Source organism: Sitophilus oryzae, unplaced genomic scaffold (genome assembly GCF_002938485.1).
Source record: "Sitophilus oryzae breed Bouriz unplaced genomic scaffold, Soryzae_2.0 scaffold_119_pilon_pilon, whole genome shotgun sequence".
Classification (NCBI taxonomy): domain Eukaryota; kingdom Metazoa; phylum Arthropoda; class Insecta; order Coleoptera; family Curculionidae; genus Sitophilus; species Sitophilus oryzae.
This window is the reverse complement of record NW_022145837.1, coordinates 1494169-1520566: the sequence shown is the minus strand read 5'-3', so window position 1 is coordinate 1520566 and position 26398 is coordinate 1494169. Positions and strand designations below refer to the sequence as shown.

General features: G+C 32.0%; 3 protein-coding genes across 5 annotated transcripts; 1 reads left to right on the top strand and 2 right to left on the bottom strand.

Annotated features, from left to right (window-relative positions):
- Positions 1–2906: 2906 nt before the first annotated feature.
- LOC115891856 lies at positions 2907–11211 on the bottom strand. 2 transcript variants are annotated; one of them, XM_030912438.1, is made up of 6 exons: positions 11171–11211; positions 6414–10978; positions 3639–4189; positions 3368–3512; positions 3159–3307; positions 2907–3088 (listed from the first exon to the last, which is right to left on the bottom strand). In XM_030912438.1, exons 2-6 carry the CDS (start codon positions 10957–10959, stop codon positions 3020–3022), a joined length of 5460 nt encoding a protein of 1819 aa, XP_030768298.1. In that variant the 5' UTR covers positions 10960–10978; positions 11171–11211; the 3' UTR covers positions 2907–3019. The 2 variants fall into 2 exon arrangements, with proteins under 2 accessions (XP_030768298.1, XP_030768299.1); XM_030912439.1 differs by lacking the exon at positions 11171–11211 and having other exon boundaries at positions 6414–11094.
- Positions 11212–11614: 403 nt separating this feature from the next.
- On the bottom strand, positions 11615–12599 carry LOC115891855 (39S ribosomal protein L35, mitochondrial-like). The gene is made up of 2 exons (XM_030912437.1): positions 12463–12599; positions 11615–12170 (listed from the first exon to the last, which is right to left on the bottom strand). The coding sequence occupies exons 1-2, from the start codon at positions 12482–12484 to the stop codon at positions 11656–11658; spliced, it is 537 nt and encodes a 178-aa protein (XP_030768297.1). The 5' UTR covers positions 12485–12599; the 3' UTR covers positions 11615–11655.
- Positions 12330–25686, top strand: LOC115891854 (MICOS complex subunit Mic60-like). Of its 2 annotated transcripts, XM_030912434.1 has the most exons (9): positions 12330–12665; positions 12759–13182; positions 13266–13382; positions 13472–14214; positions 16446–16674; positions 19063–19221; positions 21424–21570; positions 21988–22132; positions 25146–25686. In XM_030912434.1, exons 1-9 carry the CDS (start codon positions 12615–12617, stop codon positions 25321–25323), a joined length of 2193 nt encoding a protein of 730 aa, XP_030768294.1. In that variant the 5' UTR covers positions 12330–12614; the 3' UTR covers positions 25324–25686. The 2 variants fall into 2 exon arrangements, with proteins under 2 accessions (XP_030768294.1, XP_030768295.1); XM_030912435.1 differs by lacking the exon at positions 13266–13382.
- The last annotated feature ends 712 nt before the right edge of the window (positions 25687–26398 follow it).

Here is a 26398-nt window from a genome sequence, read left to right as displayed (position 1 = left end):
CTCAGGCGTCGCGTCGGTTTATTAATCACCAGTTTTTATTAAAAATAAAACGAATATATATTATTATAATAAACGTTATTTATATTTCTAGGTCATTTTTTGGCTTGAATTCTGTCCTGTTACTAAGTACTAGTGCCGCAGGAGTCTATTCTATCTCCTGCTGCTCAAGTGCTTATCAATGGGAGTTGAATGTACGTCGAAGCCATCTAGCGACTGGTAGCAGAACTAGACTTCTACTTTCACAGCGCCAGCAGTGTTTGGTAACTAAACTAACAAATCTACGTTACTGTAAGTTAATCTTTTAACAATCTTATTAGTATTTTGAACAGTTTACTTTTAACAGTTTTTTTAATAAATTATTTCATCTTTGTGGCGTGGAAAATAACAAACTTCTAAAGAATACTGTCCTTTATTTTCATAATCTTCAAGCCATTATTTTTCTTCAAACTTTCAGTATTCTTTTTCTTCAAATTCTTGCAATGTCTTGTACTTTTGAGACACTGACTTGTTGCAATTACAGTAATATTTGTTCTTGTAGGCTTGGTTGTGATGGAAGCACTTCCACCTTGGATGGGTGCAGTAACATAGGCTGTTATGCTTTTACTGCAACATAGGATCAGGTTATTTTTGGATAAACTAGCTTTGATTTCATTCTGAGTCAGTCAAACTTTAATATTTATGTAATAGCCCCCCATATTAAAACACTATACAACAGGCTGACTAGTTTCGTGACGTCATATATCTTTGTCTCAAGCCTTTATCTTCACGTAGGTTGTGGCTCTAGTTTTAAAGACACATTTTTATATTAATAAATATCTTCAGAATGATATAGCATGGCACCATATGATCGAAAAATAAACAGCGTCAGCGATGGCTATCAAATGGACATTACAGCCTACTGGACGCCGTTTTTTTCGATCATACGGTATTTCTTTTGGAACTAAAATTCTTAGATATAAATAAAACACGTATACAGGGTTGTTCACCACATACGACACGGAGTATTGTAACTAAACGACTAGATTTTTACAAATTGTAAGTTTTGGGTTCGTTGAAGGACTATTAGAGCTACAATTTAAAAATATTTTTACAAGATACAGAGTGTCCCAAATAAATAAAAAAATATCAGTTTGTATTTTTAAATGGAACACCCTATATATTATTACATTTTTTAGTTCTACGATTAAAATAAAGGTAAATTTGATTAGGTTTATTACACTTAAACCTTACCGTTTTTGAAATATTTTCAATTTTGTGAAATTGAAGTATAAATTTTAAGGCTTCATTTCTCCGGGGATATCAAAGTTTTAATACTAAATATTTACTAAAGTTTATTTATTGATCAGTTATTGTAAGTTGCAATAATAAAAACTTTACTACCTTATACAGAGTGTCTAAAATTTATTTTAAATAATTAGTAGCTTTAAACGGCAATAACTTGTTTAATTTAAATGGAACACCCTGAATATTTTATGAGAATCAGATGCACAATTTAATTGTCTATCAAATTGTATTATACCATTTTTACCTATCTTCAAGTTTCCGTAGAAAATGCATTTTCTTCTAACTTAGAACTCATTTATCAATATACCCATGGAATACTGACATTTTAGATTATTTTTAAGGATGTACCAAATTTTTAAAGAGTACAGATACTAATATAGTCGATATAGTTTGTTTATTTCATTAAAAAATAAATAAAAACTGTTAAAATATTTGTTAAAGAGGACCAGTTAATATGATTCCAGTATTCAAACTACATTAATTGACTGTTTGCGTTGATTAATAATAAGCTCCAAATACTAAAAAATCGAATTATGTATGTGAATTAGAGAGTGTGGTAAAAAGTAACACCTTAAAAATGATATTTAATTTTTTGACAAATGCTTATTTACAATGCTTTTACTTTTTTTTTTACAGAGACGTTCATTTCATAACTTATTAATATATTGATTTCTGATTCAAATCCACATTTATTTAGAATAATTTATTAACGAACACAATTAAGTATGTAGTTAATTAGTATTTGGGCGGAAATACTGGTGGTATATTTAATTAATGGTATACTCTTTTATAAAGATTTAAATAGTTTTCTTTTTTGCAGCAATGGGTTAGTAATATTATCGTTTTACTAAAAACGATAGTATTACTAGCCTGTATATTTTGTACATTTGTTGTTTTAAAAACATCTAAAATGTCAATATTCCTATAAATGGGGTCTAAATCATAAGAAAATGCATTTTCTACGAAAACTTGAAGGAATAGGTAAGAAGTGGTATAAAGCAATTTGATAGACAATTAATTGTGCATCTGATTCTCATAAAATATACAGGGTGTTCTATTTAAATTAAATAAGTTATTGCCGTTTAAAGCTAGTAATTATTTAAAATAAATTTTTAGACACTCTGTATAAGGTAGTATAATTTTTATTATTGCAACACAATAACTGACCAATAAATAAACTTCAGTAAATATTTAGTATTAAAACTTTGATATCCTCGGAGAAATGAAGCCTTAAAATTTATACTGCAATTTCGCAAAATTGAAAATATTTCAAAAACGGTAAGGTTTAAGTGTAATAAACCTTAATCAAATTTACCTTTATTTTAATCATAGAAACTAAAAATGCAATAATATACAGGGTGTTCCATTTAAAAAAATACAACTTTGATATTTTTTATTTATTTGGGACACTCTGTATCTTGTGAAAATATTTTTAAATTGTAGCTCTAATAGTCCTTCAACGAACCCAAAACTTACAATTTGTAAAAATCTAATCGTTTAGCTACAATACTCCGTGTCGTATGTGGTGAACAACCCTGTATATCGGTAAAGTTGTATATTATATTAAAAGTAAGAAAATACAAATTTAATATATTAGAAAAATAATTTAATTTTTAGTCAATATTTTGTACAATATAAAACATAAAAAATATATAAAAAATGACAACATTTATTTGTACTTAACATTTTCTTTAGGACTCACACACACAAAAAAAATAAAACACTAGAATACACGTCATAAGTTTACTACATTTTGATCAATTGGAAAATTTGCCTTCCCTTTCAGAACTGACTTCTGTACGTGCTAAAATAAAAAAAAACATTTTTAATCTTGTAATTTTTAGTAATATATAAGGTGTTTGTAATATTAATACCTTCGCAAATCTATCGCATATTATTTTATCAGCCTCACGAAGACGTCTACCATATTTATCCACATTTTTCTGTTTAACTTCCGGTAATTTCCTGTAATTTCTTTTGGTAATTTCCTTCATTTCTTTTTCAGTGTACAGCTTCACATTACCTAAAAAATAAACACTTTCTGTATACAGGATGTGTCATAATTAAATTTAAAAAATCATACTGTTATTTCTATGTTGTTTGTCCTCTAAAAAGTTCATTTTTAAGGCGTCTTTTTTTTGCTCCCTCTGTATTCTGGAGTTCAGCATGAGCTGTCGTCTGTATTCTGCAGAATATATGAATTCTGGCCGGTTTTCTATTAAGTAGTCCTTAAAAAAAATATAATAAACTAATAAATGCCAGAGGTATAACACTTTATTATCAATAATTTTCCATAAAATATCTTAAATGTTTTATCCTATTTAGGGAACACCCTGTCTATTGAATAAACCAACCTTTAAAGAATACTGTCGTTTACTTTCATCATCTTGAAGTCCATTATGTTTCTTCAAACTCCCGTTTCTATTCTTTTCATGACTGTTTCTTCTGTCTTTCGATTTTTTTGATTTTTCAACTTTGGGAACTTGAACTCTGACCTCCTCAGAAAATCTTCCTTTATTTCCATCAGTTTTTTCATCATTTCCACCATTTTTTTCCTCTAAAATCAACGTATATGCAGTTCCATGTCTCTGTTTCTTCACAGTTTCAAGCAACTTTTCTCTGCATCTTTTGCAATATGTTTTGGACTTTTGAAACATTGCCCTGTTGTTATTATAGTAATTATTGTTATTATAGGCTTGGTGATGATAAAAGCAATTCCACATTGGATGGGTTTGGTAAGCTTGGTTATTATATCCTTTACAGCAACATAGAGACTGGTTATTTTTGGACAAAGTAGCTTGGATCTCATCCTGAGTCAATTTTCTGCCACAACAAGCACAATTGTTCTGTGTGGATTGTAGTGTTAAAGGTCCATGATCGAGAATAGATGTTGGGATACTTACAGCTGAAGAACAGAAAGAAAACATTAATGAATTTTTAAACAGAAGAGTAGTATGAAAAATTTCCGATTTCACCCTGTATACAGCAAACATCCATGCAATAAATTACAGGGTCCGGCAATAATGAGTCGGGCATCTGTAGCTCCTACAAAAAAAAACATGAGAATTTTGTGAGAAAGTGCAAACCAAAGGATATATTTCAGGGAAATATTTTAACTTCTATAGGGTGGCTCAAAAAAGTGTGGGTGGATCGGGATGATTTTTTAAATGGAACACCCTGTATATTATTGCATTTTTAGCTTCCTTTCAGATCACTTAACCATAATCCCCCAAGATATGAATAAATATATTTCCGTAGTTTTAGAGATATTAATAAATAAATAAAAAAAATATATATATATTTTTCAGCCTTTCTTAAAACAAATTATTAAAAATACAAGAACTGTCCTGAAATCAGAACTATATTAGGTAATTACTTTAGATGGGTTGTACTTACTTTGCTATAAATATGGTCATCGTAAATCATACAGGATGTTCAAAATTCTACGGTAAAAAACTTTCTAAAATATAAAATAATATTTCTTCGTTTTTTTTTTACTGGAACACCCTGTACATTATTTTTTCAATAGATGGAAAATTAAAAAATGAACATTTTTTGTATTTAGAGAATTTCAAAATTTTAAACGGTTTCGCAGATATTTGCGGTTTTATATTTCATATGGCATTTTCCGCATTTTCCATAGTAAATTTTTATCAAAGCCACCCAATGGTTTTTCTCTTATTTTACCATTGAAAGAGCCATATGAAATAATACTGGCTGTATCTGCGAAACCATTAAAAATTTTAAAATACTTTAAATACAAATCCATCTAAAAAAAACAAAGAAAAATTATATTTTAAAAAGTTTGGTTTAGAATTTTGTATACCCTGTATGATTTAAGATTACGATATTTATAGCAAAGTAAGTATAGACCATCTAAAGTAAATATGTACCTAATATAATTTTGATTTTAGGACAGTTTTTTTTTAAGAAGGTTAAAAAATATATATTTTTTCTTATTTATTAATACCTCTAAATTGTCGAAATATATTTACTCATATCTTAGTATTAAAGGGTATTATGTAAAATGATCTAAAAGGAAACCAAAAATGCAATAATATACAGGGCGTTCCATTAAAAAAAATCATCCCAATCCACTCACACTTTTCTGAGCCATCCTATAGAATTACAGTTGAGGGTTGGAACCTTTGGTGTTACACAGCAAAATAAAACACTAAATCACCACAATACACCAAAACACTTTTAACACTGGACGCGCGTTTCGCTAAAATACAATCTAGAAGCAAACTAGAAGATCAATATTAACTAGATTTAAAGAACATTTAGCTCAGATAAGATATGGTAGATCGGATAAATCTTGCGTTGCCGAACATATTGTTGATAAAGAGCATTGTATAGATCTTAATAATTTAAAATTAATTAAACAAGTCTCAAATTACAGGCAATTAGATGCATATGAAAGCATCAGAATTAATAAATGTAAAGATAGTATGAACAGAGACAACGGTCCAATTCCTTCAAGTTCTTTGTTCCTACTACTCTAGTAGCGGAAATCCAACTGTTACGCTCAGTGGGCTCTGACTCGGTTGGCTAGATCTTGCCACGCCCACTCGGTGCCCACTGAGTGAGTATATAAACGCTCAAATTGTAGATTGTATTTTAGTTTTTAATCATCTGCTGATGATGCTAACATGGTTAGCGAAACGCGCGTCCAGTGTAAAAGTAAAAGTGTTTTGGTGTATTGTGGTGATTTAGTGTTTTATTTTGCCATCCTATAGAAGTTAAAATATTTTCCTGAAATACATGTTTGCACTTATTCAAAATTCCAAAGTTTTTTATTCTAGGAGCTACAGATGCCCAACGCACTATTGTCGGACCCTGTATATTATAAATAATAAAAGCTGAAGAAAATTATGTGTCACTAAAACAATGAGTTATCTTACAATCCTGTGATTTCCATAGCAAAACCTAATGATTTACGTTTAAACTATATTAGGTCACCCTCCATATTTGCCAGATTTAGCTCCCAGAGAAATATTATTGGTGTGATTTCACAAGATTTTGTAGAAAAATAATAAAAAAAAAATCAAAAAAAATGTTGTGTTATCATTGTGAAGTCGGCAACTTTTAAAACTACCCCCTCCTAAATAAAACATCAATTTTCTTACTAGTGCTACCCATTTGTGAATACATAGCAGATGTTTCATCATCACTCCCTGATTTTTCTTCACTATCACCGGACTTTCCAAATGTACCAGAATCCTTAGACTCGCTTTTAAGCTTCTGCAAACTGTTTTTATTTATCTGAACGCTCCTTGTGGAATTTTGGATCATCTGTGTACCATTATTAACCATTTTTTCAGTGGATCTAGCAGGCGCACCGGCATCCTTATAAGCATGTTTTACAGTTTCAACACTTCTTGAAGTGCGTTGGCCTCTATTTTGGGACATATGTGTACCAATATTAACCATATTCTCACTAAACATACCAACATCCTCGGTAGCTTGTTTTATAGTTTCAACACCTCTCGAGGCGCATTGGCACCTACTTTGGGACATCTGTATACCACTATTAACCATGTTTTCGCTAAACCCAGCAGGAACACCAGTATCTTTAGAAGTTTGTTTTTCAGTTTCAGTATTTTTATTAACTGAGTTGTCTATACCAATTTCAACACTTCTTGAAGAACTCTTCACTGTCCCTGAATTATTAACACCAAATTCTCTAACAAGTGCCTCCTCAGTTTGAATCTTTCTATCAATTGAATCACTTCTTAATCCCCTCAAACCTTCATGATCTATTTGAACACATTTTGAGCAACATTGGCATCTACTTTGGTACATCTGTGTACCACTATTAACCATTTTATCACTGAACATAGTAGGTACACCAACATCTTTACAAGTTTGTTTTTCAGTTTCAATTTTATGATCAACTGAACCATTCATACCAATTTGAGTACTCTTTGAAGAACTTTTAAGTGTCCCTGTACTATTAACACCAAATTCCCTGACAAGAGCCTCCTCAGTCTGAATCTTCCTATCAATTGAATAATTTCCTGATCTCTTCAAAAGATCATTATCTATTTGAACAAATTTTGAGCAACATATATGGCATCTGTCTGTTTGAATAATTTTATCACCTTTAGAAGTACTATCTGTTCTTTTTTGGGCTTGTTTAATATTATCAATGGATCTGCTTACTGAATCAGCTATTGCTTCTATTTTCTCATCAAATTTCAGACTTGGCGAGCCATTTTTTTCACCTTTAAAAGGGCCCTTCACATCTTCATAGTTCAAAGCTTTTGAATCAAATTCCTTTTTAGCATTATTAAAGAGCAATTTACCATTTGAACTAGATTTACTAGGAAATCTTTCTGAATTGCTTTCAGCATTCTTTCTGAATCTCTCTAATAAACTTTCTTCATCTATTTGAACATTTTTTGAGGCACATTGAAGCATCTCTGTACCACTATTAACCATTGTATCATCAACTGAATTATTTATACCAATTTGAACACTTTTTGAAGAACCTTTAATTGTCCTTGTACTATTAACACCAAAATCTCTGACAAGTGACTCAGTCTGAATCTCATTATCACTTGAATCACGTCCCAATCTCTTCAATATTTCATTATCAATTTGAACAAATTTTGATTTACTATCTGTTTTGTTCTGTGCTTGTTTAATATTATCAATGGATCTACTAACTGTATCAGCTATTGCTTCTATTTTCTCCTCAAACTGAAGACTTCTTGCACCATTTTTTTCACCTTTGGAAGGATCTTTTCCATCTTCATAGTTCAAAGCTTTTGAATCAAATTCTTTTTGAGCATTATTGAAAAGCAATTGACCATTTGAATTACTAGTTTTACTAAGAAACCTTTCTGTATTGCTTTCAACATTAGTTCTGAATCTCTCTAATAAACTTTTTTTATCTATTTGAACATTTTTTGATGCACTTTGGTATCTATTTTGGAGCATCTCTGTACCACTATTAACCATTTTATCACTAAACATAGTAGGTCCACCAGTATCTTTAGAAGTTTGTTTTTCAGTTTTAATGTTTGTATTAGATGGATCATTTATACCAATTTGGACACTTTTTGAAGAACTTCTAAATGTCCCTGTACTATTAACGCCAAAGCCTCTGACAAGTTCCTCTTCAGTCTGAATTTTCTTATCAATTGAATCACTTCTCAATCTTTTTAAACTTTCATAATCAATTTGAACACTTTTTGAAGTACATTTGCATCTGTTTGTTTGAATCTTTTTATCGCCATTTTTTTGGTTCTTTAAACTACTTTTTTTAGAAACACATTTATTTACGTCCCCTACACCATTCTTATGTTCTTCATTGGTCATTTTATCTACAGATTTTCCATTATCTTCATTTATTTGTATCAAACTCTTCAAATATTGGACTTGTTTGTCCAAAGAATCAACTTTACTTTGTACTTCCTTACATATTTTAACAGGAACGCTTTCTTTTACTTGCATACCTACATTACTTGAAGGTCTAGGAGTATAAAACATTTCTTTGGATTGTGAAAAATGTTTGGCGAGCTTTTCAACAAATGGGCAGGTACATTTTGAATTGGTAGCATGGGTACAGTTACAATTCTGAAATGCTTTCTCTAAAGAGTTTGATTTTTTTTCATCAAAATCTTCAGGTAAAAATTCAGACTCCTTCTTTTCTCTATATTCACTCTCAGGTTTGGTTCTATAAGATTCAGGTTTCTTTAAAGAACCTATGTTTTTTGGTTCTCCTAAAGATTCAGGCTTGCATATACAGATAATATGCTTACAAACATTACAAATAGTGCTTACTTTTATGTTAGTACAGCTTGTTTTTGAATCTACCGCGATATCAGCTATTACAGAACTTTTAGATACTTTACTAGAGTCGTCACAATGCGCTACAGTGAATTTTTGACCATCAATAAAATATTTAACGTTTGCACCTGGGGGAATCCCTTGATCAGTCTCAATAATATATTCTCTCTCTAATTCTTTGTTAGTTTTTTCATCTTTTCCTAATATTTTGTATTTTGAAGATTTCTTCTTGGTTTCTTTCTCACTTCCGCTGTTGTTTTTAGCTTCAAGAAATCTTTTAAGCTTGGATAAATGTGAAATTTCATTATCAATCCATGCTATCTGATATAACCTTTCATTTTCAGCGAACTGTAGTAAATAATCTCCATTGGACTTTGATTTAGATTTTTTTTTAACTATACTTTCAGGCTCAGTAGAATCAGTGTTAGTTTTAGTTGATTTTTCTTGTACAGAATCTCTTGGAAGACTTGCTTCATTATTACTGTTTGATGGACTTGAAGATCTTTCCTGGCTAGACTCACTAGAGAACATAATCTTTTTAATAACCTTCTTTATATAGTCCTTGTTTTTAGTAACTTTGTCCCTTTTAGAAGACAAAAATACTTGTAAAAGATCAACCACTTTATCCATGTCCTCTCTACTATCACTTGTTTGAGATTTAGAAGATCCTGATGACATTTCTTTTACAGAACAGCCTGAAGATTTCCCTAAGCTAGAGTCTTTTTTGTGAACGTTACATTGGGCTTGGGAAGACTGTAAAGAAACAAGATTACTACTGATATACTCAAAACTATCACAACTTGAACCTTCCGGTTCACTGGTCTCGCTGTCTGAATCTAATTTTTCTGTTTGTATAGCTATTTCTTCTGCATTTTTTTCATATAGACAGTCAAGAGTGAGTGGAGTCGACATAGTAAGCTGAACTACTTTTTGATTAGTTCTTTTTACACTAGTTTCTTCCTGGGTACTTTCTTTATCAGTTTTTTTAATTGGTTCTTTTTTCTGTTTCTTTATAGCACCTTTGGAAACATCAGATATTTTAGTGTCTTCAATTTTTACGTCACCTGATGAAGATTTCTTAGTTCTCTCCTGGTCTATGTTCCCCTGATTTGAATCAGTATTACAACAAACATTAGATATTTTTTCCTCATCTACTGCACTAAGAACTGTAGTTTGGTGACTCTTTATGTATTCTCTAGAGCTTGTTTTTGGTGTAGTATATATGTTTTCACCATGAACAGGTTCTGGAAGTACTGGTGTGGAAAATGCAACAGGTAACCCAATTTTTTTCTTCAAACTTGACAAACTAACTCCAAAATTTATAATTTTATTTTCTTCCTCAGATGAACTTGTACTAGGAATTGGAGAAGATTTTGTTTTAGCACTACTAGAACTCTCACTAGAAGGTTTCTCTATCTGTGCATGCTCTATCGACTCATCTGAACTGCTTGTTGATCCGAAAAGTAATATTTTGACATTTTCTGAAGGCGATAAGTCAAAATGGACTTCTTTAGAGCATAATTTTGAAGGTAGTGAGTTACTTCTTTGCAAAGTACTAGCTTTAACAAAATCCTGAGACTCTTTTATGTCAATTGCATCACTGCTACTATGTACGGATCGGCTTGAGCCTTTCGCAGTACTTGGTCCCTCTAGTGATTGCAATTTCTTAGCGCTATAAATGTCTGTGGTACTGCTTTCGGTAATAATTATTTTAGGAATATTGATGGCTAATGCTGGAGTTTCTTCATCAGAAATTGGTGCATATGTGATGGTGGTTGAAGTTCCAGAGAAATACTTTTGAAGATGGGGGTTTTGGGAGTATTTTTTGTAATATTCTAACACTTGTTTTGTTGATGAATCTTCATCTGAATTACTCATAACTATACAACACTGTTACCTATAATATTAACAGGATATTATTTACATTTACTCTTTCATGACAATGTTTATAATGCCAAATTAATTGATTATTAAAATGTTAACAGTTTTATAAATTTACCTGTGTAGATATAGATAAAAAATATATATGAATAAAAGTATTAATAAAAAAGTAAGATGTTTTATTTCCAAATATTATAGTCGTACTTACCAGTCATGTATTTTTTTAAATAAAAATAACTGCTACTCAATATTCAAAATACAAATTTAAACCCCACTTTTAATTTTGTTTACATTTGATGAAAACACTAAAGGCCGATTCACATAGATTAAATACGAAGTTTCCGTTTTTTTATTAATTTCTAGAAAATTTGTATTAAATATCAAAACAGATCATGAAGAATAAAATTATGTAGAGGTAAAAATTACTGCTTACTCTATTTATTATATAGATAAATATTTATTAGTTATTTTGAATTTATTAAAAAAAAAAAGAAATGAGACAGTCTTTCTGAATCAACCTTTATTTTCTAGAAATCTACAATCTTCAACCAAAATTACAGAAAACTGTAAACTGATAGTATGGCTACTAGTCCATAGATGGCGCCAAGGAAAATAAATATCTTAATAATAAAACTTAAATTTATTTTTTATTAATTCAATACTTTATTCGATTACAAACTAACAAAAACTTATTTATAATTCACCTGGAGGAAAATAAGGTCTAGGTTTACGCGCAGAATACGCAAAATCTTCCCTTTTATGATAAGGTTCATAAGGATCATCAACATAATATTTAGGTTTTCTCCAATAACTACCAACCATTTTATCCAGAAGATAGCTTTGGGTAGCGTTACAAAACACGTGCTGTCTCAATCTTCGCCTCCTTGAGGCCCTTTTCTTCCACAGTCTCTTGTGACGACCACACTTTGTCCTGATCCATATACCCCAATCTAGCCTGTAAAATCTCTTAATTACAGCTTTGTTCGCCTTTCTTCTACCTTTTCTTATAGAGAATTTTGTAAGGGTCTTCGTATCGACCAGGTTTATTCTGTTCTTGATTAGTTGAGGCTCATTTAAAAGGGTATTATTCGGCTTGGTGTGGAGTACTGAGAAATGCTTTCGGATGACTTGTTGTACTAAACTAGGCTGGTATACGTTCTTGAATAATTTTCTTGCTGTTAGAACTGACGTGGCACGGCATTTTGCGGCTAAAAATAAAGAGTTTTATTAATTTTTTAAATAATTAAAAAAATTGATATATATTTTGTCTTTTTTTAAACTTGAAAGTTAGAAAAGAACAGATATAGTGCAGTGACAGTTCGCTGCCAACCCAAAAGTAAACTCCCCAGAATCTAACCTAGAAATTCGAACCGAGAAACAAAAGCTCTCAAATATTTGACAACTTTAAAGAGAAACTTTAGAAAACTATAAAAACAACAAGCCCACAAATTCCGGAGGTATTTGACAAAATTTCCGTGCAAAAATACTTCCCGGACGTACCTGAAATCAGCGTTCGAAACATCCTCCAGTTCGAAGTTCACGAGTTTTGACTTTTCCACCAGGGTCGGTATCGTCACCAATCGTCAAGAAACAGAATTTTCCGATCTTTTTCAAAATTCCGCTCCCAAAACCCGCGGTGGTTCTACCAGAGAATGTTGATGTTGAAAGTGGTCCGTAAACTCCTAATCAGAAGAGCAGCATGGGCAAGTCTCACACAAATTAATTTTTTTTTAAACTTAATTGCTGTTATGTCATCTCTATTTACATCTAAAAAAACTTTTTTACCGTTTTTTTAGAACTTACTAAATTTACCCCAGTCAAACCCCAAGTGTATTACTGCCAGCAGCTGTATATCGAATGGAAATGGTAGTTTTGCTGTAACAGTCAGACAATACAGTGACAAAAGCATTTGTCCTCCGGGACAGTCTCCAAAATCCAAAGGAGATGAAGGGGGCAGTGGGGGAAAGTTCCTTTTGACCCTCGGGGCCATAGCATTAGCTGGTGGAGCCACTCTGGCTTACGCAAAATATGACGAAAACTTCAGAAAGACCTTAACCACCTACGTACCCTTTACAGGAACGATACTTGACACTCTGGATAACAAATCATTATCCGATCTGTACAGCGATACGAAAAAGTCCGTTTTGGGTAGTATAGTAGGTGAGGACAAGGTTGAAAAAAGAAAAAAAGACATCATTCCACCTCCAAAGGAATATAAAGGTAATTTTTTGAGGTTAATTGGATATTTTTGTGATTTTTGAGCCTTTGCTGTGTGATATTAACAGTGTTCTTGTACTAAACAGCCCCTTCACCGATTTTGCCGGCTTTGAAAAAAGAATGCAAAGATAAAGAGGAGAGTTATAACGAAATTTGGCTTGAAGAAAAGGATGAAGGTTCGGATGAACCCAAAGTTAACATCGGTACATAATTACTAATTTTTTCTCGATTTTTTTTAGCATGCAATTTATTTTTGAATCAATTAGACACTAAAAAACATCTTTTTTTGTAGCGGGTGACCCTAAACCTAGAGCTTCCGAAACTGATACAAAAGCTCTTGCGGAACTAGAAGAAAAAATATGTCTCTCTGCTACCGAAGCTGTGAACGCATATAACAAAGCTGTCCACGTTCTTTTGAGCTATAACCAGGACATAGAGCACATAATTGATGAGGCTGTCAATCAAGTGAGGCCAGAGGTGTGGGAAGATGTCAGACAGAAAACCAAATCAAAGACTGAGTGTATCAAAAGAGCCGAAGAAAAAGCCGAACAAGCTACTAAAGATGTCAACAGGTTAAAAGAGCTGATTTCAAGTCCAAACTTCGTAGCTTCGGAAAACACGAAGGTTATTATAAGAAATAACATTTCCAAAGTGCAAGACGACGTGGAGACTGCTAAAAAAGAGTATCAATCGGCCTTGAAGCACGGAGATGTATCTGAGAAATACTGGGACAAAGTTGAGAGAGCCAGGAAGAATTTCTCGGAAGAGTTAGAGATCTTATTTCCGAATATAGATCTAGGTAAAAAGAAATTGGTGTTGAATCAGGAGGAGTTGGACCTGTTTATATTACATGTTTATGCCAATGTGTTGTTCTATCAGAAGGAGCTGGCCAAGATGGAGACGTTGTTGCAAGGCAAGGTTGAACATGCCGTGGAGGCTGCTAAGAAGGGTGGATTGGAGCCCTTGACTATTGCGCAAATTTGTGAGGCTGTGGAACAGGAAAAGAGGAGGTTGACAGCGTGTTTCCAACAACAGGTAGTGATTTTTTATAGTTTTTATTAAGTTTTACATGTTTTTGTTATTATTGAAGAAACATAACCTATGATTTTTAATGGACTTTAAAAAATTAAACTTTAATCTCTTTTTTTTACTTTGTATGTGTAAAAGTAAGGGTAATGGTGTGGATCCGGTGGCTGACCTTGAAACGAGTTTTTGCTGCATATAGTCACAGACACTACGCATGCGCACATCTTCGATGTTGCCAGATTGTGAGTTATTTTGGAATTATTTTCAGTAGAAAACAAATATGTGCTTTTCAGTGTTTTTTTGTCAATATATACCGTATGATCGAAAAAACGGCGTCCAGTTGTCTGGGAAATGACGATTGAGGACATTTCCATAAAATGACAGCGATCTTCATTTCATAGTCATTGCTGACGCTATTTTTTTTTTTCAATCATAGTACGCGGTATATTATTTTAATATTTCGCACAATACGTGAACGCTTATTATGTATTTTCAGTCAATAAAATTATATAGAAATAAAACTCTAGATTCCTATCTAGATTATTATGCTACGTTTAAAAAGTGCTTTATTAAAAATTCGGGATGTGTCCAAATTTTCTCTTTTTTTTAAATTTTTAAATGCTGTAGCTCCATGTCATGTTCATAATAGATTTTTTTTAACATTCCATCAAAACTACGGAGGCCTTAAAAGGCCTTTTAGCCTCCGTAATTAAAATTGTAGAATCAGCTTCAGCAACATTAACAGTTACCTTGTTTAATTCTGCTTATACATATATTGCATTAATTTTCTGCTACATTAAGATTTCTCTATTCTTACACCTAATTTATGTGATTTTCTTAGCATATATGATTTATAAACCATATTTTTCCTAATGGAAGGATGAATAGGATATGCAAAATTAAGATATTTTAACATTTATTTTCCAGACCAAGCATAATATAGTATTAAGATGAAGACATAACAAATATTATAAGAAAGATCTTAATATAAATCACAAACTAAGTCTTAATTTAGTCTTGTATTTCTATTATTATTATTATTCTTATAAAACTAATAAGATCAAAACTCAACCTTCACCATATTGTCAAGATTTGGCATTATAGGAAACAAGAAATTACAGTAAATTAAGAAAAGAATAACAAAGTACACGATATTAAATACTGTAATGTATTTTACGATACAAACCATCTCCCTTCTAAAGAGAAAAAGATAAAACATAAAGCTTATTTTAGTCTTATCAACACACTCTTCGATAAAATCCACTAACTTGATATCTATGCTTGATATTTTTAAGAAATTATGATACAAACATTAATTATAATCAAAGTATATTATATTAGTAACATTATATAATAGGTAAAATGTTACCTCTATCTCCGATTGACGTTTATTGTTCTATAATAAGACCCGTCATGGTAGTACTTCAAAACATCAATACATGCATATAATCAAAAATATTGTTGCCTGTAAATAACTAGAAATTAAATAACTTGAAAGAAATAAAATAATTCTAATAAGTTTAAAACCATTAAGAAAAAATCCGTAAATGATAAATTTTAATTCTAATGTAAACATATAAATAAATGTTATTATTAATACAATATTATATATTATAATACTTTCATTTCACAATCTTCATTATCCTTCTTACCTTAATTTTGGATATCAAGATAAATCTGAAATTATAGAATTTGTATTATTATTGATTAACACGCCAAAAAAAATTTTCAACTGCAAATAATTCGAAAATAAACTGCAATTTGGCAACATCGACGATGTGCGCTTGCGTAGTATCGATGATCAAAAGCAGCAAATATGGGCTTCAAGGTCAGCCACCGGATCCACACCTTTACCAAAGTAAGTTCCTAGTGCTCAATAACATTGTTATTTCGTGTTTCTTTTCTAGACTGAGATAAAATTAAATTTTCAGGGATGGGTAAAAAAAAATTGACGTAAAAAACTAATTTCTTACGTGTATAAAACTGTATCTTTACGAGGTGGTTTTTTACGTTTTATAAAAACATAATACATAAATAAACGTTAGAACATTGCGTCTACAGATTAGTAAATCTTCTTTAACACATTTAAATGAACATTTTTGTAAATTTTTATATTTATATGGTGTTATTTCAGAGTCTACTATGACACGTTTTTTTCAATAATACTGTATTCTAAATTATTATTGTGTTGTGTGCCTGTTAGAATAAAATAATTATATAATTAATAAGAAAAATATTAGGTGCTGAAATTGAGGAAAGATGCAGAGATAGAATTAAGAGAACAGTTGAAGAGACAGTCACAGGCCTTCAATGATCATTTGAACGAAGCGATCAAGACGCGTGAAGAAGAAATAGAGAGGATTTTGACCAGGAGATTCGACGAACAATTAGAGGAAGAAAGGTGCAAGTTCAAAATGCAGGTAGCCACTATGGTAGGAAGGTTGCACGGCCTAGACGAATCAATTAAAGGTAAGGGCACACTTAAAAACGGGTTATTTTGATCATATATCGAAGTTTTGGGCGGTATATAGAATGACCTATAACTCCTCTTTTAGTCTCTATGTATTTTTAGTTCATTTTAGTTCAAAAGCAAATTGTATTTTCTGCCATTTTTTGAATGTCGTCTGGCGAAATTTTCCCTGACTTGCTGGAGAGACTATAGTGTTTTTTTTATCTAAAAGATAAACGGGTATTTAACGGACTGAAAAATATAAAGGTTTTTTTTCGCAAAAAAATGTAGAAATATTTTTTTTTTCTTTAAAATGGTCTGCATATTTTAGAATCATTTTTAGGCCTGTACAGTCTGACAAACGGATCTGAAACAACGGGGCAACGGTGAGGGGATCGCAATTTTCTAAAATCATGACCGATTTCATTCATAAAATATCCACGAGCGTGCGGTGTTTCATAAAAATATATCAGGAATTTTTATAATATTTTCCAGTAAAGTTTATAATATTATTTTACTTTAAATGTACCTACATTTTGTTTAGTCATTTGCCAAATATAGTAATATTTGTTAAAACGCGTGTACTTATTACAATAAACACAAATCAAGTTAAAGATATAAAACACAATACAGTAACACCGGCACTGGATTTTTCAATAGTAGTGACTGTTTCTACTATTCCTAGAGAGGGGCATAGAGTTGTGGGTAATGGCGGCAAGACGTGCGACCAATCAGACTGGTTGAATCCGGGATGCCATGATGAATTTTGTCAGCGTTGCCAGCTTACCCTAAGCGGACATTATCTTAAGGAAATACTTTACCTTTTATAATAGGCAGAATGAACGAAAACTGTTAATTAGATAAATATACATTATTACAATAAGAACTACGTCAACATATTAGCATATATATAATTATGTATGCTGAAATGAACTAAAATATATTCAATTTATAGGTAATATCGAGCAACTTTGCCTTTCTATAATTAAACGTGACAACATCTACTTTTTTTGTCCGAATTCCTTCCGCTGTTTTAGATTCGTTTGTCAGATAATAGGTTTGTTTAAAATATTCTCAGGATATTTACTTACTACATTCTTAATTCTAACCTTATTTTGAGAACCGCAAAAAGGTAGCGAACATTTTGAGAACCACTGAAAAAATATAAACTTTCTTAACACCTCAAATAATTCACCTGTTGTCCAAAAAGTATCGTTATGCATGTTTGTATAATTTAAAATTTGTTTTAGAACTGCAGGTTCATCTAAAGTTTTCTCAGGATTTTTCCTTAACCTTGTACTAATTTTGTGCAACGTTGTCAGTTCGTACATGACGTACGTTTTTAATTATTGCCCTTATTACGTGAAAATGTTGAGAACTGTCGAAAAACTGGAAACATTTTGTTTGGGAGTCGCAAAAAAATGTGGAAATTTTTGTATTGCCCTTGATTTTTTTCTATATATTTTAGAAAACTTTTTAGAACTGCAGATATGTCTGAAATATGCTCAGACTATTATCTACTTGACCCGTGTAGTTAGAGCGCGCAACGTTGCCACTTCCTACATAACCTTAATTCTTAATTGTCGCTAATAACATTTTGAGAACCGCCGAAAAAAACTAAACATTTTGATGGTCGCCGAAAAAAATGTTATATCCGATTTTCAAAGGAATCATGATGTATCCATTGTATATTTTAGTAAACTGTTTAGTACTGCAGGTTCATCTGAAATTTTCTCAAAATTTTTCTTTAATCGTGTAAATTAATAGTACGTTATATTGCTACTTCCTACATAACCCTACATTTGAAGAACCGCCAAAACAACTGAACATTTTGATAGTCGCTGAAATTAATTTTGACAATTTAAGAGGGTGGCGTAAAAAAACGGCGTCAAAGAAGGCCGGGGAACGACAATCGATGATAATTTTGGCGAGGTCAGTCTCTAGACGTCATTTTCTAAAAATTGACATAAAACTTTTCAAAAATTAACACTATTCATAGAAAGATTGAAAAAGGACTGTAAATGACATCTAGTGCTTGACCTCGTTAAAATTATCATCGATTGTCATTCCCCAGCTGTCTTTGACGCCTTTTTTTTATCATACAGTACTATCAGTTAAAAAAATTATATTTAAGGTACACCTTGCATTCCTGTATAATTTAATAAAAAAAATTAAGGTATTCTCTCTTACCACCTGAAATATTATACCTGCTGTCCGAAAGTCATCGCGATGACTTCTTTCCGTCACCTTTTTTTTGTTGTTTTCAAACGTTTTGATGTTCGATTTCGTTTTTGTTGATGGGAAATTTTTTGGTCTTTACGTCTATCGAGGTATGCACGCACACTATTTTACTCGCACCGAATAGCTAAATAACTGTTGCCTGGGTAACTCATAGAGAAATTCTTCAGCTAGAAACGATGCGGACGCCTCGTCCAAACAGGCCCAGGTGCTGTGGAGCGCGTGCCAGTCCCTGCTGAGGGCCGTCAGGGCGGGATGCCCGGGTATACCGTGGAAGGACCAGATCAGGCCCTTGGAGCCGGAGATCAATGCTGTTGTGAGAGCCGCAGGTTAGTTTAAGAAAAAAAAATGATTTTTTAACGCATTGGCTAAAAAACCGTATTTTTAGTAGAAAATACCGTCATCCGGCGGCATGATACAGTTATATCTGTAATTGCTCCGGTGGAAAAAATAATACACAAAACTTGGTAAAATAAGGGCGGTATTTTTGTTTTTAAAAAAAGTATACCGCTGAAGGGCGGTATTTTTTATATATTTAGCAACAACCGCTGTAGTTGAAAGAGTTACCCGTTGTTCGGCGGTATTTTTCCTTGAATTGCCTATACCGCCGGCCCGGCGGCGGTATATAATGCAGTCAGTTTGTTTTTTATTCTCTTGAAATTTATTTTTAAGCATTTATTAAAATTGTAATTATTAATATGCAGTTTTGGAATATAAAAAATACCGCCATCCAGCGGCATGATACTCTTACATCTGTTATTGCACCAGTGGAAAATTGAATTAATTTGTCGTTAAAAATAACACAAAATTTGGTAAAATAAGGGCGGTATTTCTGTTTTTTAAAAAAGTATACCGCTGAATGGCGGTATTTTTTATATATTTTTAGCAACAACCGCTGTACTTGAAAGAGTTACCCCGTTGTTCGGCGGTATTTTTCCTTGAATTGTCTATACCGCCGGCGGTATATAATTTAGTCAGTTTGTTTTTTATTCTCTTTAAATTTATTTTTAAGCATTTATTAAAACTGATTATTACTTTGCTGTTTTGGAATTTAAAAAATAACGTCATCGGGCGGTATGATACTGTTATATCTATAATTGCCCCGGTGAAAATAACGCATTTGGTAAAATAAGGGCGGTATTTCTGTTATTTAAAAAAGCATACCGCTGATCGGCGGTATTTTTTTCGTGAAATGTTTATACCGCCGGCGGTAACTTATTTTTTTTTTATTTTCTTGAAATTTATTTTGGAACATTTATTAAAATTTGGCGGCATGATACTGTTATATCTGTAATTGCCCCGGTGGATAATTGAATTAATTTGTCGCTAACGGTGGAAAAAATAACACGAAATTTGGTGAATTGTCTATACCGCCGGCGGTATATAATTTAGTCAGTTTCTTTTTTTTATTCTCTTGAAATTTATTTTTAAGCATTTATTAAAATTGTAATTATTAATATGTATGTAGTTTTGGAATACAAAAAATACCGTCATCCGGCGGCATGATACTGTTATATCTGTAATTGCCCCGGTGGAAAACTGAATTAATTTGTCGCTAACGGCGCAAAAAATAACACACGGAATTTGGTAAAATAAGGGAGGTGTTTTTATTTATTAAAAAAGTATACCGCCTAAGGGCGGTATTTTTTTATCTATTTAACAACAACCGCCGTACTAGAAGAATTTGCTTATTTTTCGGCGGTATTTTTTTTCGTAAAATGTTTATACCGCCGGCGGTAAATTAGTCAGTTTGTTTTTTTATTCTCTTGAAATTTATTTTTAAGCATTTATTATTATTATTAATATGCAGTTTTGGAATACAAAAAAATACCGTCATCCGGCGGCATGATACTGTTATATCTGTAATTGCCCCGGTGGAAAACCGAATTATTTTGTCGCTAACGGCGGAAAAAATAACACGAAATTTGGTAAAATAAGGGCGGTATTTTTATTTATTAAAAAAGTATACCGCCGAAGGGCGGTATTTTTTATATATTTAGCAAAAACCGCCGTACTAGAAGAATTTGCTTTTTTTTCGGCGGTATTTTTTCCCGTAAACTGTTTATACCGCCGGCGGTAAATTAGTCAGTTTGTTTTTTTATTCTCTTGAAATTTATTTTAAGCATTTATTAAAATTGTAATTATTAATATGCACTTTTGGAATATAAAAAATACCGTCATTCGGCGGCATGATACTGTTATATTTGTAATTGACCCGGTGGAAAACTGAATTAATTTGTCGCTAACGGCGTAAAAAATAACACACGAAATTTGGTAAAATAATGGCGGTGTTTTTATTTATTAAAAAAGTATACCGCCGAAGGGTGGTATTTTTGGTATATTTAGCAACAACCGCCGTACTAGAAGAATTTGCTTCGTTTTTCGGCGGCATTTTTTTCGTCAGTCTATATCGCCGGCGGTAATTTAGTCAGTTATCAGTTTTTTTAATTCTTTTGAAATTTATGTTTAAGCGTTTATCAAATCTGTAATTATTAATGTGCAGTTTTGGGATATGAAATGGTCTTTTTCAGCTGAAAACGATGAATTGGTTTGTGTGGTTATCGAAGGCATTCCAAAGGAGGCTAAAGAGAGAGGTGTATATCCTGAGGACGCGCTTAGAGAGAGGTTCTTAAAGGTGGAGAAGGTTGCAAGGACGGTTGACTTAATTCCTGCAGAAGGTATGTATTTTATCTTGTCGTTAGGTATGCAACTGTCATTACACAGAGTCCTAATGATATTCACTCTCTCTATTTGTTTGTCTATTTGTTGAAGCCTGAGCGGCACAGCGTTGTCCACTTTTACATATTTTCTTTCAATCAAAATATTTTAGAAAACAAAAGTAAATTAATTATAAATAAATAAACAGTTATTATTTACATCAACAAAACTCACCTTCTTAACAGCATTTAAGGGACATAAAGAGCCATTATTATTGCTTTCCCGGTTCAAAATATTCCAATAAAGTTGCGATGAGGTTTTTGCAACGGCTATTAAGCTATATTGTATAGTTCGCATTAATGTTCATTTGTGCGAAATTTCATACAAACTTTCATTTCTCATTTTACTTCCAACAGCAACTAATAACTTGTTTTCAGGTGCCGCCTTACCTGTTCATATTTTATCCTACATCCAGTCATTATTACTAATAAAAGCCGCTAGTCCCATACCTAGAGCTGAGCTAAACGATGAAAAAATCGATTTTAGTAAACTATCGACAAATGACATTTTACAAAGAGCAAGGTAAGCGTAAAGATAATAAGTCCCTTGTTATAAAACTAGAAAGGGAGTGCAGATAGTCCCTTCTTACATAATAAGAAACACCCTGATTGTAGAATACAGGGTGTTTCAAACAATTTTTGTTTATACAGGGTGTACATACAATAGTGCGTGGGGTATGTATAGCTCCTAGAATAAAAAAAAATTAAGAGTTTTGTGTTAACTGCAACCCCAAAGTATGTATTAGGATGTATTTCAGGAAAATATTTTAAAGTTTACAGGGTGGTTCAAAAAAATTTGAGTGGATCAGGATGATTCTTTTAAAATAATATAATCTATGCTAATATTATAGTATAAGGAAACTAGTAGCTTTACTCCTTGTCAAATCCTTTGTTCTTTTTCTGCCACTTTATATGACCTTGTTCTCGCCTCCCGTGACCACTGACGTAGCTGTATAGTCGTGGTCTATTAACTAGGCAAAGTATAGTCGTGGCACTCGCCATAGTTTCACAGATATGTATTTAAGAAAATATGAGTTTGAAAAATAATATTTAATTAATTACATAATATCTCAGCTTCTAAAATAAACAAATATAATTAAATGTTTATTGACAATTACTATCAGCTTGCCGATTTACATCCGATGGAAATCTAAAAAAACTCAAAGAACAATTTTTTGAATTATTACTACCATTATAATAGCAGCACACAGTAAGGCACTCATTTTTTGTCAATCCGTCTCTGTGCTGGGACGCAACGTTCGAACCTCGCAGCTCGACGGACGGAATTCAACTGAAACGTCTTGCAATCTGCCGATATTCGACAGATTGCAAAAACTGGCAGAAAATATAGTTCGCAATAAAATAAAATAAAAAAAATTGATCATCGAGTAAAAACTTGCTTGAAAACAGAATATTTTCACATTTCGTGTAGGTAACAATTCTTCTGTATCTGAAAATCTTCTGATGGGAAGAAATGCGGAAGAAATATATAATGACATATTTTTATATTATTATCCATTTCAGAGATTTTTTACAACTTTTTTTTGATTTAAAACAAATTTAATTTTCTGTAGATAACTGGATTCGGCATAAAATTTTGCATATAATACACTGTCTTTATTTGAAGCACACTGCGGTGTTGCCATTCTATTTTTTATTTACTAAAACATTGGTTAAAAACATTATATACGAAAAGTGGTAAAAAACTAGAGTGAATATAACTTTATTAGTACTTAGCTATGTTTTCTTAAACATGAAGGATACCAGAATAAATTCGTGTTGAAAAATTTACTTTACCGTATACAGGGTATTTTTTATGGCGTCACCAAAATCGTAATATTTAAAATGTATCTCATTTTTTTTAAATGCAACACCTTGTATATTATTTTTCTTTCAGATGTAGAATTAAAAGGTGAACATTTTTTGTATTTAAAGTGTTTTTCCAAACTAACTTTACCATAACTTTTTTGTGACACTCTGTATATAACAAAATATTTTAGGATACGCCCCTTTATAAACCTTGAAATACGAATAAAACTTTTTTCACATCTTCGACAACGACGACGATATTGGACTTTGTCGCACTAATGGGCCACCCTGTATATTTACGGTGGTTTAAAGTTAGGTGTAGCACTTTTCTACCCTCACATATAAACTCAACATTTTGTCTATAATATTTTGAATATTGTTATATTACGACCACATAAAATAAAAAAAAAACATAAAAAATACAGTACACTAAATTTATAAGCGATTATGCTATTATAAAATTCTTTCAATTAAAAAATATGAATAATTTGCGGAGACTTTAGATATACAAAATATTTACTCTAAAATTGTTTCAAAAACCAATTTATATATAAATTATCTCGTAAATTATTATTGGAATGAAAATTTTATGGCAAATCCCCTGATCAAAAAATATTTTCATGCGCATATTAGAGACAACCTGTATATCTAAGAAAAAAAATTAAAATCTGCCCACATGCTAAAAAAATAATATTTAATTAATTACATAATATCTCAGCTTCTAAAATAAACAAATATAATTAAATGTTTATTGACAATTACTATCAGTTTGCCGATTTACATCCGATGGAAATCTAAAAAAACTCAAAGAACAATTTTTTGAATTATTACTACCATTATAATAGCAGCACACAGTAAGGCACTCATTTTTTGTCAATCCGTCTCTGTGCTGGGACGCAACGTTCGAACCTCGCAGCTCGACGGACGGAATTCAACTGAAACGTCTTGCAATCTGCCGATATTCGACAGATTGCAAAAACTGGCAGAAAATATTTGCGAGAGTGCAACTACTCTTTTCCTTGCTAATATATAAAATCCTTAAGTGACTGACTCACTGATTAATCACGATCCTGCTCAAACCACTCAACGTAAGAAGCTCAATTTTGGCATACAGGTTGATTCTAGGGTGTAGAGGTTCGATAAGAAGGGATTTTTCGAAATTCCAGTTCCAAGGGGGTGAAACCACCCCTCAAATATTAGAGTATTTTTTTTATTTAAAAACCGGTGAGTTTTTCGGAAAAACTCTTGAACACGTATATTTTATTTTGTTGTTTTACATATTTTACTCCATCTAATAAAAAAATAATATACAGGGTATTCCATTTAAAATACAAAGAAAATGATTCTATATTTTACAATGTTTGGCATAGAATTTTGAACACTCTGTATGGTTTAAGATTACGATATTTACAGCAAGGTAAGTACAGACCAACTATAGTAAACACCTAATGTAGTTTTGATTTCAGGATATTTCTTTTATTTTTAATATTATTTTTTAAGAAGGCTGGAAAATATATATATTTATTTATTTCTTTATTAATATCCAAATTAAAAAATTATCCAAACCAAACCAAACCACCCTGTAGAAGTTAAAATATTTTCCAGATATAATCCTAATACATATTTTAGGTTTGCACTTATACAAAATTCCTAAGTTTTTTTATTATAGGAGCTACACATGCCCGACGCACCGTTGCCGAATTGTGTATATTTTCCTTTTTTCTCAGGTATTGGCTGGACAGAGGTGACTTTGCCCAGGCCCTCAAATACATGAACCTCCTCAAAGGTGCGCCGAGGTGCGTGGCCAGACAATGGATGAACGAAACGAGGATATTGCTGGAAACTCAGCAGGCGGCAAACACCCTAATGGCGCACGCGGCCTCCAGCGGACTGATGTATTTATAAACGAACCTAACCTCACTTTAGTTTGGAACATAATTTAATTTAATTTGTACCTATGTCTACACAGCGAGCCTGACGAGCAACGTGGCTTTAATTTATATCGTAATTCTTTAAACAGATCAATGATTTCCAATTATTACTCAGATATCAGATGAAAAGGATAAAAACAAATAAAAGTAACTCTGGACATGGATTTTTTCTGTCAAATGTTTCTTGTCATTGTTTCAACATCGTTTTATCTGGTTGTATGGTGTTTCTTCTGTATCAGTTTTAGATCAAAGTTTTTTCTACTTAAATTTGAAAGATACAGTTGAACTTGTAAGAATATATTTTTGTTTTTTAATAAAATACGTCTGTTGATTTTAATGTGTGTTTTTTACATATGGTTGGCAGGTTACTACACACACCGGAAAAGCCTAGAGATATTACAATTTTATCCAGCCATCGTCAGTAATTTTATTATTTGCATTTCTGATATAATATAATTAAAATAAACAAATAGTTTACAGGACGTATTGGAAATAAAAATGCGAAATTTACCGAATTTTTCAAATTTACCTTGATTTTTATTGAACTCAAAAAAACACACACATTTTTTTTTTATTCTAAATTATGAATTAAAAAAAAATATAAAACCATTTTTACTTAATTAAGGGTATGGCCTCCTCTACTGTTCATTACAGCCCTACATCGTCTCTCCATGCTCCTGATCAGGTTGTCGATCTCTTCTTGAGGTACAGTCTGCCACGCTGCATTCACGGCCCGAACCAGATCCCTACGAGTTTCACGAGGCATACCCATTCTCAAAATTCTTCTTTGGACCGCGTCCCATACGTGCTCGATGGGGTTGAGGTCAGGAGATTGTGCCGGCCAGGGTAAGATGTTTAATTGATGAGCATTGATAAACTCACTTACCACTCTGGCTGTATGAGGCCGTGCATTGTCATGCATGAGAATGAAGTTTCTCCCAAAATCATTGGCATATGGTAACACGTCAGGCTCAAGAATTAAATCACGATATGTGATTCCTGTTAGAAACCTTTAAAGAAAAACGAGATAGGTTTTTCGGCCTAACTGG

Bases quoted from the DNA above. Each gene is read 5' to 3' on its own strand.
- LOC115891856 (XM_030912438.1), bottom strand. From the start codon at position 10,959: ATGAGTAATTCAGATGAAGATTCATCAACAAAACAAGTGTTAGAATAT. The intron at 4,190-6,413 runs GTAAGAAAATTG...TCTGTTCTTCAG, and splicing joins TTCACAAATGGGTAGCACTA to CTGTAAGTATCCCAACATCT. The intron at 3,089-3,158 runs GTATTAATATTA...TTTTTATTTTAG, and splicing joins TATGCGATAGATTTGCGAAG to CACGTACAGAAGTCAGTTCT.
- LOC115891855 (XM_030912437.1), bottom strand. From the start codon at position 12,484: ATGTTTCGAACGCTGATTTCAG. The intron at 12,171-12,462 runs GTACGTCCGGGA...CTTTATTTTTAG, and splicing joins GTTTCGAACGCTGATTTCAG to CCGCAAAATGCCGTGCCACG.
- LOC115891854 (XM_030912434.1), top strand. From the start codon at position 12,615: ATGTTGATGTTGAAAGTGGTCCGTAAACTCCTAATCAGAAGAGCAGCA. The intron at 12,666-12,758 runs GCAAGTCTCACA...CCGTTTTTTTAG, and splicing joins TAATCAGAAGAGCAGCATGG to AACTTACTAAATTTACCCCA. The intron at 19,222-21,423 runs GTTAGTTTAAGA...GGTCTTTTTCAG, and splicing joins TGCTGTTGTGAGAGCCGCAG to CTGAAAACGATGAATTGGTT.